Genomic DNA, 14,339 nt, shown 5'->3' with positions numbered 1-14,339 from the left:
ATGAGAAACAAAGAACAATCCAAACATGTTTCCTGCTGCACCTTCAACTGGACAGGTAATGATTCGGAGTCAGAATTCAATTCAATTGAATCACAACATTAATCTCCTAAGACCCGAACTCTTCCACGACATGCATTTTTAATTTCTCTTTGATATTTGGGCATATTGAGGCCCGATGAATGTAAAAACAAAGAATTACCAGATTTTATTTTTTACCTTATTTTTGTTTTTAAGAAAAATGAGAGCCACAAATGAGGATATTCATTTAAAATTTCGATAGAACAGTAGCAGTATAATGTCCTCGTAAGTGTATATCAGGCCCATGTAGAGCAAAATTGAGTATTTTGGTCAAAATAACCAAAAATGTGATGGCCACATATGTGGACGCCAGGTCCTAGGAGGTTAAGGCAGTTTATACTGTAAGATAAACCCTGCAATATTACATAGAAAATTCTAGCAACTGAAGCAAGCACTTGGTGACAGTGGGAAGAAAAAAACTTCTTTTAGTAGGAAGAACCCTCTGACAGGCTCTGGGAGGGACGGCTTCTTCTTCTACCACGTCTGGTTGGCTGTGAGGGGGGCAGACAAAAGACACACTGTCTGAGAGTCAGAGATTACCAATAGAAATTGATATAGAGATTACAATTATTGATTACATGTACAGTGGTGTATAAAAGTAATAAAAAACTGTGATTTTTACAGTGTGTTTTTTCCCTTTCTTCCTTCATCCAGGCATATGGGCCAACTTTTTAATACCCCTGAAATATGTAGAAGTGATCGAGGGTCAGTATGTGGAGCTGCACGCCTCGTACACTGGCGGCAACCCAAATTCCAAGAGCATCGCCTGGAACTTTTTGATGCCTAACACCACCCAGATGAAAATGGTAAGGAAACAATTACACTTAGGTGTAATATATATTAAGCCAAGACAAGAAAAGGCTTAAAGGTTTCTACCACTATTGTGCTATGCAGATAGATGATCTAAAAGGAGGATCACAATCAAATAGATTTAGGGGAAGAAAGAGAACTCAGGAAGGGAAAGGATACAGGGTTTTTTTTATTATTTCCCTTAGTGTCTCACCTTACTTTACTCTTTGCAGGAAGAAAAATTCATTAAATGTAAAAAATGTTATCATTAATAAAAAGAACAAAACTTAACTGCAATCTATTCAGAGTCTTATGTGTTTAGACAGGGTAAAGTGAGCAATTCCCCTGTGACAAATTGTTCAATTCTATTGTATTTTATTTATACAGCACCAAATCACAACAACATTCACTTTATAGTGTAAAGTAGAGCCTACAGCAATACAGAGAAAAACCCAACAATCATACGACCCCCTATGAGCAAGCGCTTTGGCAACAATGGAAAGGAAAAACTCCCTTTTAACAGGAAGGAACCTCCGGCAGAACCAGGCTCAGGGAGGGGCGGGGCCATCTGCTGCGACTGGTTGGGGTGAGAGAAGGAAGACAGGATAAAGACATGCTGTGGAAGAGAGACAGATATTATTAACTAGAAATGATATGTATAAACATATAGTGAGTGAGAAAGGTGACTGAAGAAGGTGTAGGCTGCTGGAGGATCCCAGCAGCCTACACCTATTGCAGCATAACTCAGGGTTACCTGATCACGCCCTGACGATATACTTTAGCAAGAAGGAAACTCTGAACCCTAATTTTAAAAGTAGAGATAGTGTCTGTCTCCACAATCCAAATCTGGTTCCACAGAAGAGGGGCCTGAAAACTGAAGGCTCTTCCTCCCATTCTACTTTTAAATATTCTAGGAACAACAAGTAAGCCTGCAGTCTGAGAGCAAAGTGCTCTAATGGGGTGGTATGGTACTAATTATGCAAGTAACTAAAATTTGACAAAGTGATATTTTTTCCAAACTGCTAATATAGGTTTACTATGCATGATATAATAATAGTAATATGGAGAAAATAATTGACAGGAAACTATTCTGCTTTTTCCAGCTCTTAGTTTTGTTTTTGAATACTATTAGAGTTGCTTTGCATCATTTGTAGTTGAAAGTAATCATAAATACCAATGCATGAGTTCTTGGTGCAGCCCCTCAGTTCATCTTCTCTCTTAAACAGACAGTTTATGCTCCTCACCGTTCTTACCTTTAAGGTAACGGGCGATGATGCTTTCAGATCACTGTGGAGTAATTTTGACCCACTATTCTTTGCATAATGGTTTAATTTATTCACATTGGAGGGCTTTTGAGCATAAACCGTCTGTTTAAGTTCCTACCAAAGCATCTCAATCAGATTTAAGTCCAGTCTTTGACTACTTTTGACCACTCCAAAACTTTCATTTTTTCTTTTACTGCTGTGTTCTGGATCCCTTTGCTGGTGCATAACCCAAATGTAATTGAACTTCATAATACAAGCTGATGGCAGGAGATTTTCCTTCAGGATTTTCCGGTATAAAGCAGAATTCAAGGTTCCATCAGTTACAGCAAGTGATCAAGGTCCAGACCATCAGATGACTAGATTACTCAAAGAAAACGGATTCTAATCTAAGAACATCTTTACCTTTTACTGTAAATGATGCATCTGCCTTGAACCGTTCTATTTATATTGTATTTCAGCCCCTTTCACTGCAGAGATACATGTGCTGGAACTATGTTATATATCAGGTTTCTTTTGTTGTGTTTTGTTTTTTTATTGTACAAGAGCCATATTCTTTGGAATGTAGTATTGATCTAATATTACAGATTTGTATAATTTGTGTTACAGAAAATGACAGCTGAGAATTTATAGATCAGGTTCAATAACATTAATGTTACTGTTTAATTTTGATGATCTGATTTTACCAGTGTTAGTGAAAACTGTTCTTTGAAGTCTTGAACTTGGACATTTAGCAAATACATTTCTGGAAATGTTTTGGATAAATATAAAGTCCATTACATCACTGACGTCTGTTATGCACAACTACTTCTTCTTGTGCTTGTGTTTATGTACTAAAAGACCAAAAAAAAAATTATCATCTTTTTGTTTCATGTGACGCTTGCTTTCTGTCCTCCTGTCCAGATCATCTCCTACACCAACAACAAGGTGAATGTGTTTGACGGACAGTTTAAAGACCGTGTCGGTTTCCTAAGTAAGATGCCATCATCAGACGTGTCGTTCTACATCAACAACACCAGGGAGGCCGATTCAGGAAGCTACATCTTGCAGAATATTAATGATGGTATTACTGGTACAGTTCCCCTGGATGTGAAAGGTAAGAGAAATTCACCAGTCACACAGATGCACTTCTCAGATTCACTATGAAACAGTAAAACAGAAAATCTTGTAATAAAACATTATATAATCCTCTCCCCTCAGTCCCTCCTTCTGTTCCGAAGTGCTCTATGACAGGGAAGCCAGAGCTAAAAGGAAACGTTACTCTGACCTGCAAGTCCAGCTCTGGGAAACCTATTCCTTTGTACAAGTGGAAGAAAACCAGCCCCACCTCTGAGGTCTTCTTCTCACCCATGCTCAGTGAGTGCACAGCAAAAAAACAAAGAATCATTGTTTGCTATAAATGTGAATTGTTGATAGAAAAAGCAGCATGCACACTGTCTTTTGGGATTGTCACTTAGCACATCTTTGAGAATTGTCATTGAATGGCCACTGACATTCCATTCTTGCTCATAAGGAAGCATCTGATTGGTGGAGTTCTCTAATAGCATCTTTAGTTTTCAGTATGAAGCATTTGCTCCTGTTTTGAGCTGGCACTATATGAATAAATATGAACTTAATTAATTAATTCTTATCATAGCCACGTCCAAGCATTACAGATGAGCTATAATCTGAAGAGTAGATTTGTCACATCATTGCGTGTATTTGTAGATGGATTTTGTGTTTTTGGTTGTGTGCCTGCACGCCGCTGTGTGTGCATATACACGGGGAATAATGTGTCTTTGTGTGTGTTTGACTGTCTTTTCCATGTAAACTGCTGTTTTAGATGAGAAGACTGGCACTCTGAAGCTGAACAACCTGAGCAGCAACATGTCGGGGAAATACGTGTGCACAGCCAGCAACACGGTGGCAGAAAAGACCTGCGAAATCGACCTGCACATTACCAACTGTACGCAGCAAGTGTAACTCTCGTTATGGTTTATTGATAAGAATAAATGATGGAAAAATAGTAATAGACCACACTATTATCAAGCTGCCACACTCAGCATGAACAGCGAGTATTGGTGTAATTAATGATTCCCATTCACATGTCTCAGTTATTTCTGTTGTACAAGATCATATCCTACTAATTCCACCAAAACCAGATCAACTTAAAAAGTTAAGTGTTCAGATTAAACAGCATCCTTGTTTTAAGATTTGACTTATATGTAGCGACCCATTATGAATCTTTGACTATTACTATTATTGTTTCTTATGACTCCTGACACATCATAAGAAAACCAAATGAATATGCAGCCAACTTGCTTACATATACATTAAAATATTACAAATATACAATAAGTTAAAAAAGTATCATTATATCACTCATGACTTACATAGATTCAAAGTAAAAAACAAACCCTGTTTACTAGACATGTTTAATGTTGCTAACATAAGTCTGTGACATTTTACATTGTAACCATTAGCTTAGCTGACTTTTCTGTTTAGCAACTAAGAAAGTTATACTTTTGTCAAAGTTGGCTGAATTTGCCTGACTGGACAACCAACCATGCGCAACACAACCTGGCCCGGGTTAGGGTTATCCTGGGAATATATAATGTTGCAGAAGCCTGAAAACAATGGAGGGCGGTAAATTAGTGATCAACATCCCTGTATTGTCTTGTACATTACAATATAAAGTGCCTTGAGGCAACAGCTGTTGTGATTTGTCCCTGTATAAATGGAACTGAATTGTAGCTTAAAAGTGATTTGCCAGGCAACAACACAGCTGGTCACCTGATTAGTCTATCTCTATGTCAAACAGAAAGGACATTTTTACATGACTCAAATATCAAACATTAATCTGCTTTTCTAGCCAGTGCTATACAACTACTATTGATTCTACATGAAATGAGGTAATAAAACTTTTTTTTAAATTCTTTGATGTACTAATTGTATGTTCTTTGATTCCAGCCAATAAAGTGGGCGTGATCGTTGGTGCCACAGTTGGCTCAGTGGCTGGCTTCATCTTCCTCCTTTTTGTGTGCCTCGCTTTTGTCTTCATGATAAGGAGGCGAAACAACGAGGATGACTTGGCCAACGAAATCAAGTGAGTCAGTGTGGCTTAAATCCAAGCAGAATTTTATTATTTAAAATTCGTAACAGCATCTCAGCTGGCCAGCAGATAAGAACTGGGACCTTCTTCCCACAGTGGTAAACAGTGTTGTTTCAAGCAATTCACAAGTCCAAATAGTTGCAGCTTTGGTAGATGATGTTCTTGTTGCCGCTGCTTTTAATCAAATCCATTTTAGTCCTTTGCAGAGGACCCAGGTTTTATTTTGCACATTTTGATCTTGCACATTTCTCAAACTACAGTGATTCTATCACTAGCACTGGGTATTTGCTGCTGCTTGAACCATCAACTTGATGCTTTTGTTTTTCCCAGTCTAAGAGAAGTGCACCTGTTTAAGAAGCCTGTATTTCACATTTAATTTTCATATCCTGTGATAGCAGAAACAAATTACCATAGTTTCAAGATTTAATGAATTACTCCATTTCAGTGTCACTGTGAACTAATTATGCATTTCTAAAAGTAATCTACACGTCACAAAAAAGTAATCCTACACCTCTTTGTCTACAGGGAGGATGCTCAGGCTCCCAAGCGTGTGTCATGGGCTAAGAGTGGCATGGGTTCTGACATCATCTCCAAGAATGGCACCCTGTCCTCCATCGCCTCCAGCCCACACCACAAAGAGTCCTCCCATCACCACAACAACCACCACCACCACCTGCAGCAGTACCCACAGCGTCCCCCCTCAGACACTGCATCCATCATCACCGCCACAGGCAGCAACGCCGGCTATAGACCGTCCCGCCACCAAGGGGCCTCCACTCCCACCCATTACAGCTACAACAACAACACCACCCTGCCACGTGAACAGCTATTGTCCCCCGAGGTCGGCAGCAATGGCGGTTCCATGCCCAGACCCGAGCGCTACACCCAGTTGCCCCAGGCACAGGCGCTGCCGCAAACATACAACCAGCCTCGGCTGCAGCTCCAGACCACTCCCTCCCCGCCACCACTGCCCACCTCCACCATCATGGCCTCCAACATCTCCCGAATGGGAGGAGTGCCCATTATGGTTCCTGCACAGAACCAGGCCGGATCTCTAGTCTAACATGAGCTAAAGAAATACTGTCCCTTTACATTCTTACAAAGGGTCAATTGCAGATTTTTCAAAGGGACTTTATTAATATTTAGCAAAGAATTCAAAGTGAAAAGGTCATTTACTGATGCCAACAAGCTCTCAGACACACTGTTTACTTCCTTTAAATATAATTACTTATAGTTCTTTTATATTCTGTATGCACTGTACACATTTGAAACTATGTATAGATATGATTTTCATACATTTGTCCAGTATCCTCTTTTAATGTTTAATGTTTTCGTTTTTCATATTTGGAATTTTAAATGTAATTTCTTCTAAACTGTTTTCCTCCTGCCATTTATGAACCGCAGCTGGAACACCGTGTGTGCAAATCTCACGGATGGAAAAAAAGAGCACCAGCATGCTACACTTTATCCATTGTCTTTACTTAGGGAAACTACCTGAAGGACTCATAGGTCATTACTGTTCAAGAAGGAGAATGTTGCTCAGAAACACTGGGTTTAATCTATGTATTAACTATATTTCAGCACCAGACACGAGAAAACAACATAATGTGTTATGTGACAAAGTTTGGCTTTGCAAAGTATCCTAATCCTTTTTTTTCTGGCTTTACTTCTGTTGGGTTTTCAACTTATAAAATGCTTTTAAACTCACTTCTTTAAATACAGTTGAGCAAAAGCTTCTGATCATATTGAGCTCTGTTTAGGACTGCAGAGCTGTAAATTTGCTTTTATTCTTGACTAGTACTAATCACTAATAATTTAAAGTTGCCTGCACCATTCAAATTGTAAATATGTGTATTTTGGGGCTAATTGGTAGCACGTTGTTGGGTGCAACCTTTATGGAAAACAATTTAAAGAAACAGGGGACATGTTTGCCTTTAATACCACTTTGTGTTGGCATTGTTTTGTATCTAAGTCATCATCTGCCTCATCAGCATAAATTCATCATTTGGACCTGTTCTTCTAGACTGGCGCAAAGAGCTTATAGCATTAGAGAAAGACACCTGGTGATCACACAGTTCCGCACAGTGAGGATGAAGCTCTTGCGTTTAACAAGAGGGAGCAGGAGCCGCCACCTTTGACCAGTAATGGATCAAGAAAACTGAAAAAATATACCATCTGCCACAACCCAACCGGTTGCGGCACATGGCCCCTCCCCTCCCTTAGCCTGGTTCTGCTGGAGGTTTCTTCCTGTTAAAAGGGAGTTTTTCCTTCCCACTGTTTCCAAAGTGTTGGGTTTTTCTCTGTATTATTGTAGGGTCAACCTTACAATATAAAGCGCCTTGAGGTGTCTGTTGTTGTGATTTGGCGCTGTATAAATAATATTGAATTGAACTGAAGATCAAAAAGAGGCCACCAAAGATATCAGCTAGCAGCAGAGCACCACTATGCATCACATCAGGATTAGAAACATAAGGCAGGTCTCCTTTCAAAATTAGTACAATTCAGTACTAATGTATTTAAACTCCTTGGAAAAAATGCCTCAATAGTGGATATACAATTGTGTAGCACATTTGAAAAATTTCTCTAGTTTCTTTACTTGAGTATATCAAGTATGCTGCTCAGCATTCAGAATTTCACATCCTACTGACAGAAATATCGGGGGAAATGGTAACAAGGCTAAAGCGCATGAAAGTCTGTTTAGAAGGTGTTATTGGTGAATTTGCAGCATTTCTTAGAGAAAGAAAATAGGGACAATACAATGTTAGTTCAGCAAATTTGAGCCATTTTATCAAGTTTCATTCAACCTTTTTGGCTGAAAACCTAAAGACTCCATCAACATTATTGCAGGACCATCAGTCTCGCAATAATGTTGTTCTGTACACTACAGATACTCCTGGAATCGCGACCTCTTTAGACTTTCTTCATGCACCTTGGAAGTTAACAAATGTGTTTCACTTTGCCTCTAATCTGAAACAAATAAACTAGATTTGGTTCAGAGACTATTTTCCATTTCCAAAATGTGTGGACATGTTTTGAATAAAAACAGTTGTGAGGGAGGCACTGTTTTGTAAAAATCGCATTTGTAAGAATGTATCCAAATAGCTAAGGTCATTTTAATACACTGAATGATTTCAGAACTTCCTTTCAAAAGTTAAGAGCTAAAAGTATTTATTATGTTTTTACACGTTAGGGCCATTTGTAATGTCTGTTGTTACTGAATATGATTTAGATTTGGAAAAGAGAAGACAGTGTGGTCATATTCTGCTGTATTGTAATTACACTGGAGCATATGTTTGTTATTTAAGCTTTCGGTTAATGTGCACAGATATTTTTACATTTATTTTCATGACATTCTGAAATGAAGGCTGATGATGCTGAAGGAAAACATACTGTAGATGCATCACGTGCAAACCACTTGAGAAAATAATCTCAAGACTAGAGCCAAGTGGAAAGATTTCATGAGGGAAGTTGAAAGAAAAAAGGAAATCTGTTTGCTGTGCATTTAAGACTCTGTGTCCTTTAAAAGTGTACATTATGGACATTCAAATGTATTCAACGCAAGCCTTTATTTTTATATTGTACATGTATAAAAAGCACATTAAGAAAAGAGAAAGAAGTGCTCACTATCACACTGAGTTATAAACCAGCGTGGATTGTATAACTGCTGTGGACAAATTGGTGGCCAAACAAATATGCTTATTTATACAGACGGCCTAAACTGTAGACAGTAATGTGCAGTGTGCACTTGTATCTTCCATATTTATGTTCATTGAAAATGCTTTGTATTATATTTTCAATTAAAATAAAAAAAGATCAGTTGTTTGTGAGTTTTGTTTTTTGTTTTGTCCTGTTTTCCAATTTTTACCAATTTTGCCTTCTTGGCGAGCTTATAGAAGGAAGGAAGGATTGATGACTGAGCTTGAAGGGACACAGGGTTTTCCTTGGGAGTTTTTTGTTAGAAAAAGCTGAAAAGAATCTGTCACTCAACAATCCAGCACCAAGAAAGGCTCAGCCACTCCTTTAAGTAGCGGTTCGGGACAAGGTTATCACAGGCAACCTGCAGGACATCAGGCCTTGAGGCCTGGAGTTGTGCACCCCTGCTCTATGGGCTCCTATTGTGTTTCTCTTATCTGTTTTATTCATTCATTTCTGTTTGTGTTATTTTAGTTACATTGTATATGGTATAGTATGACAATGTCTAAGGCAGGACAGACAGGGGGGAAAAAGTTAATATCTTCTTGTAGAGTGTGTGTGTGTGTGTGTGTGTGTGTGTGTGTGTGTGTGTGTGTGTGTGTGTGTGTGTGTGTGTGTGTGTGTGTGTGTGTGTGTGATCACCTCAGTCTTGTGTTCCAGATGTGGGACCTGTTCCCAGGCTCCAGCACTCTGGTACCCCACACCTGAGGAAATCATCTCAGCTGTCTGCAATCATCCGTCCTAGCTGCTATTCATGATGGAGGAATTCCTTCAATCAATGCTGATGGCTCAACGCTCTGTTAGGGAATGTAGCTAAATCCACTAGAGTGGATTGGTTTAAACTAGATTAAAACCAACGATGGTCTTAAAAAAATATATTTTAAAATAAAATAATTAAACATACTAACTGAAAATGGACTTGGCTACACTTTGTTTTTCCGGAATGCATTAGTTAGCAAGCTAATTGAAGATCAAAACAGCCAATCAGAATTTTAGCATCCAAGTCTGTGATTGGTTGGTTTTGTGGCATATTTATAACAGTGTACAGAAAGAGTTCAGGGTGCACGGAGCAGAGATGTTGAGAGCGTGAGCGACACACTGAGAGCAGGTCATCAGATGTCTGTCAGCACACAGAGCAGAGATCTGAGCAAGAGCAAACGCCAACCAGAGGGGCTGTTATTGTGTATGTATATGGATAATAGTAGTGATGGGCAGATGAAGCTTCATGAAGCACTGAAGCTTTTCATCCAATTGGTTCACCCCAGCGCAAAGCATCTTGAAGCTTCATTTGCTCTAGTAGGACATCTACTGGACATAAAAATATTAGTTGGCATGAATTTAATGTTTAAAGCCAACAATCCCTTTAACGTTAACTAGTAATGACTTCATGAACTTCTTCACAAATAAAATTTTTATCATTAGAGAAAAAATTACCAATAATCATCCCACAGATGTAATATTATCTACAGCTACTTTTAGTACCATTGATGTTAAGTTAGACTCTTTTTCTCCAATTGATCTTTCTGAGTTAACTTCAATAATTACTTCCTCCAAACCATCAACGTGTCTTTTAGACCCCATTCCTACAAAACTGCTCAAAGAAGTCCTGCCATTAATTAATGCTTCAATCTTAAATATGATCAACCTATCTCTAATAATCAGCTATGTACCACAGGCCTTCAAGCTGGCTGTAGTTAAACCTTTACTTAAAAAGCATCTCTAGACCCAGCTGTCTTAGCTAATTATAGGCCAATCTCCAACCTTCCTTTCATATCAAAAATCCTTGAAAGAGTAGTTGTCAAACAGCTAACAGATCATCTGCAGAGGAATGGCTTATTTGAAGCGTTTCAGTCAGGTTTCAGAGCTCATCACAGCACAGAAACAGCTTTAGTGAAGGTTACAAATGATCTTCTTATGGCCTCTGACAGTGGACTCATCTCTGTGCTTGTCCTGCTAGACCTCAGTGCAGCATTCGATACTGTTGACCATAATATCCTATTAGAGCGATTAGAACATGCTGTAGGTATTACAGGTACTGCACTGCAGTGGTTTGTATCATATCTATCTAATAGACTCCAATTTGTACATGTAAATGGAGAGTCCTCTTCACACACTAAGGTTAATTATGGTGTTCCACAGGGTTCAGTGCTAGGACCAATTCTATTTACATTATACATGCTTCCCTTAGGCAGCATCATTAGAAGACATAGCATAAATTTTCACTGCTATGCAGATGACACGCAGCTCTATCTATCCATGAAGCCAGGTAACACACACCAATTAGTTAAACTGCAGGAATGTCTTAAAGACATAAAGACCTGGATGGCCGCTAACTTTCTGCTTCTTAATTCAGATCAAACTGAGGTTATTGTACTTGGCCCTGAAAATCTTAGAAATATGGTATCTAAGCAGATTCTTACTCTGGATGGCATTACCTTGGCCTCCAGTAATGCTGTGAGGAACCTTGGAGTCATTTTTGACCAGGACATGTCCTTCAACGCACATATTAAACAAATATGTAAGACTGCTTTCTTCCATTTGCGCAACATCTCTAAAGTTAGAAATATCCTGTCTCTTAGTGACGCTGAAAAACTAGTTCATGCATTTATTACTTCCAGGCTGGACTACTGTAATTCATTATTATCAGGATGTCCTAAAAACTCCCTGAAAAGCCTTCAGCTGATCCAAAATGCTGCAGCAAGAGTCCTGACAGGGACTAGAAAGAGAGAGCATATTTCTGCTGTTCTGGCTTCCCTTCATTGGCTCCCTGTTAAATCCAGAATTGAATTCAAAATCCTGCTCCTCACATACAAGGTCTTAAATAATCAGGCCCCATCTTATCTTAATGACCTTGTAGTACCATATCACCCTATTAGAGCACTTCACTCTCGCTCTGCAGGCCTACTTGTTGTTCCTAGAGTATTTAAAAGTAGAATGGGAGGGAGAGCCTTCAGTTTTCAGGCCCCTCTTCTGTGGAACCAGCTTCCAGTTTGGATTCGGGAGACAGACACTATCTCTACTTTCAAGATTAGGCTTAAAACTTTCCTTTTTGCTAAAGCATATAGTTAGGGCTGGACCAGGTGACCCTGAATCCTCCCTTAGTTATGCTGCAATAGACGTAGGCTGCCGGGGATTCCCATGATGCATTGAGTTTTTCCTTTCCAGTCACCTTTCTCACTCACTATGTGTTAATAGACCTCTCTGCATCGAATCATATCTGTTATTAATCTCTGTCTCTCTTCCACAGCATGTCTTTCATCCTGTTTTCCTTCTTTCACCCCAACCGGTCATGGCAGATGGCCGCCCCTCCCTGAGCCTGGTTCTGCCGGAGGTTTCTTCCTGTTAAAAGGGAGTTTTTCCTTCCCACTGTCGCCAAAGTGCTTGCTCATAAGATAAGATAAGATAAGATAACCTTTATTAGTCCCACATGTGGGAAATTTGTTTTGTCACAGCAGGAAGTGGGGAGTGCAAAAGTTATGAAGCAAAAATTAGAATAAAATAAAATAAGAATAAATACAGTACACAACTGTACAGAATAGAATAAAATAAATACTATATACAGTACAATAAAATAGAATAAAATATACAATAAGATAAAAATAGAATACAAATGCTATATACAACTGAGTAAAAATACAACGATGCCAGAAAAGATTATTGCACATTAGTGTTATTGCACATGTGTGGATGTGTGTGTTTGATCAGCTGCAAAAGTCTTTATTGTGGAGTCTGACAGCAGTGGGGAGGAAAGACCTGCGAAATCTCTCCGTCCCCACACCGTGGGTGCCGCAGTCTCCCACTGAAGGAGCTGCTCAGTGCTGTCACAGTCTCATGCATGGGGTGGGAGATGTTGTCCAACAGGGATGACAGCTTAGCCGCCATTCTCCTGTCACTCACCACCTCCACTGGGTCCAGAGGGCATCCTAGAACAGAGCTGGCCCTTCGGATCAGCCTGTTCAGTCTCTTCCTGTCCCCAGCAGAGATGTTGCCGCCCCAGCAGACCACACCATAAAAGATGGCTGAGGCCACCACAGAGTCATAGAAGGTCTTCAGGAGTGGGCCCTCTACTCCAAACGACCTGAGTCTCTGCAGCAGGTACAGTCTGCTCTGCCCTTTCCTGTAGAGGGCGTCTGAATTATGAGTCCAGTCCAGTTTGCTGTTCAGATGAACACCAAGGTACCTGTAGCTGTCCACAGCCTCGATGTCCATACCTTGGATGTTCAGTGGTTGCAGTGGAGGATGTTTGTGCCTGCGAAGTCTACCACCAGCTCCTTGGTTTTACTGGCGTTGATCTGGAGGTAGTTCAGCTGGCACCAGTCCACAAAGTCCTGAGTCAGTCCTCTGTACTCCTTGTCGTCCCCATCAGTGATGAGGCCGACTATTGCAGAGTCATCAGAGAACTTCTGCAGGAAGCACTGGGTGGAGTTGTGGGAGAAGTCTGCAGTGTAGATGGTGAAGAGGAACGGAGCCAGAACCGCTCCCTGTGGGGCCCCGTACTGCAGACGACCCTGTCCGACACACAGCCCTGAGTCCTCACATACTGTGGTCGGTCAGTGAGGTAGTCCAGAATCCAGGTAGTGAGGTGATGGTCCACTCCTGAGTTCTCCAGCTTGTCCTTCAGAACCGAGGGAAGAATAGTGTTGAAGGCACTGGAGAAATCAAAGAACATGATTCTCACAGTGCTCCCAGCGGTCTCCAGGTGAGCGAGGGAACGATGTAGGAGGTGAATGATGGCATCATCCGCTCCAATGCCAGGCTGGTAGGCAAACTGAAGTGGGTCCAGTGATGAGCTCACAAGGCGCTGAAGCTGAGCCAGGACCAACCGCTCCAGGGTCTTCATCAGGTGGGATGTCAGAGCCACCGGCCTGTAGCTGTTGAAGTCCTTGGGGCGTGAAGTCTTTGGCACTGGTACAACACAGGAGGTTTTCCAGAGCTGTGGGACTCGTCCCAGCCTCAGGCTCAGGTTGAAGAGGTGCTCCATCACCCCACACAGTTGGTCCGCGCAGGACCTGACGACCCTCGAGCTGATGCCATCTGGACCCGCTGCCTTCTTGGCTTTAATCCTCCTCAGTTCCCTCCTAACCTGGGTGGTTGAGAGAGACAGGCTGGAGCCTTGTGTTGAGTGTGTATTGGATGCTGTTGTTGGGGGTGGGGAGGGGTGAGCAGGGTGAATAGAGGAGGTGTGAAGTGTCTGAGGTGTCAGAGGTGGAACAGCAGCAGTGGGGGTGGGTGAGTCTGCAGCCGATGTTGGAGACTGCCTCATGGCTGAATCAAATCTGTTGAAGAAATGATTCAGTTCATTTGCCCACCTCACATCCCTCCCAGGCAGAGAGTTCTGATGTTTGTGGCCTGAGATGGTTCTGAGGCCTCTCCATACTTCACCAACGTTATTTTGCTGAAGCTGGTTCTCCATCTTCTGCCTGTAG

General features: G+C 40.8%; 1 protein-coding gene across 1 annotated transcript in view; it reads left to right on the top strand.

The window, feature by feature from the left end:
* esama (endothelial cell adhesion molecule a) overlaps window positions 1-9,036 on the top strand; it is a 53,192-nt gene extending 44,156 nt beyond the window's left edge. Inside the window, exons 2-7 of the mRNA XM_031738533.2 lie at window positions 733-884; window positions 3,033-3,225; window positions 3,330-3,485; window positions 3,952-4,074; window positions 5,079-5,214; window positions 5,746-9,036. Coding sequence (XP_031594393.2) covers window positions 733-884; window positions 3,033-3,225; window positions 3,330-3,485; window positions 3,952-4,074; window positions 5,079-5,214; window positions 5,746-6,283 — 1,298 coding nt within the window. The 3' untranslated portion in view covers window positions 6,284-9,036. The remainder of the gene's footprint in view (window positions 1-732; window positions 885-3,032; window positions 3,226-3,329; window positions 3,486-3,951; window positions 4,075-5,078; window positions 5,215-5,745) is intronic.
* Window positions 9,037-14,339: the final 5,303 nt, after the last annotated feature.

This window comes from Oreochromis aureus, linkage group 10 (assembly GCF_013358895.1).
Source record: "Oreochromis aureus strain Israel breed Guangdong linkage group 10, ZZ_aureus, whole genome shotgun sequence".
In the NCBI taxonomy this organism is placed as follows: Eukaryota; Metazoa; Chordata; class Actinopteri; order Cichliformes; family Cichlidae; genus Oreochromis; species Oreochromis aureus.
Note: the sequence above shows the minus strand (reverse complement) of the source record. Positions and strands in the feature narration are given on the sequence as shown.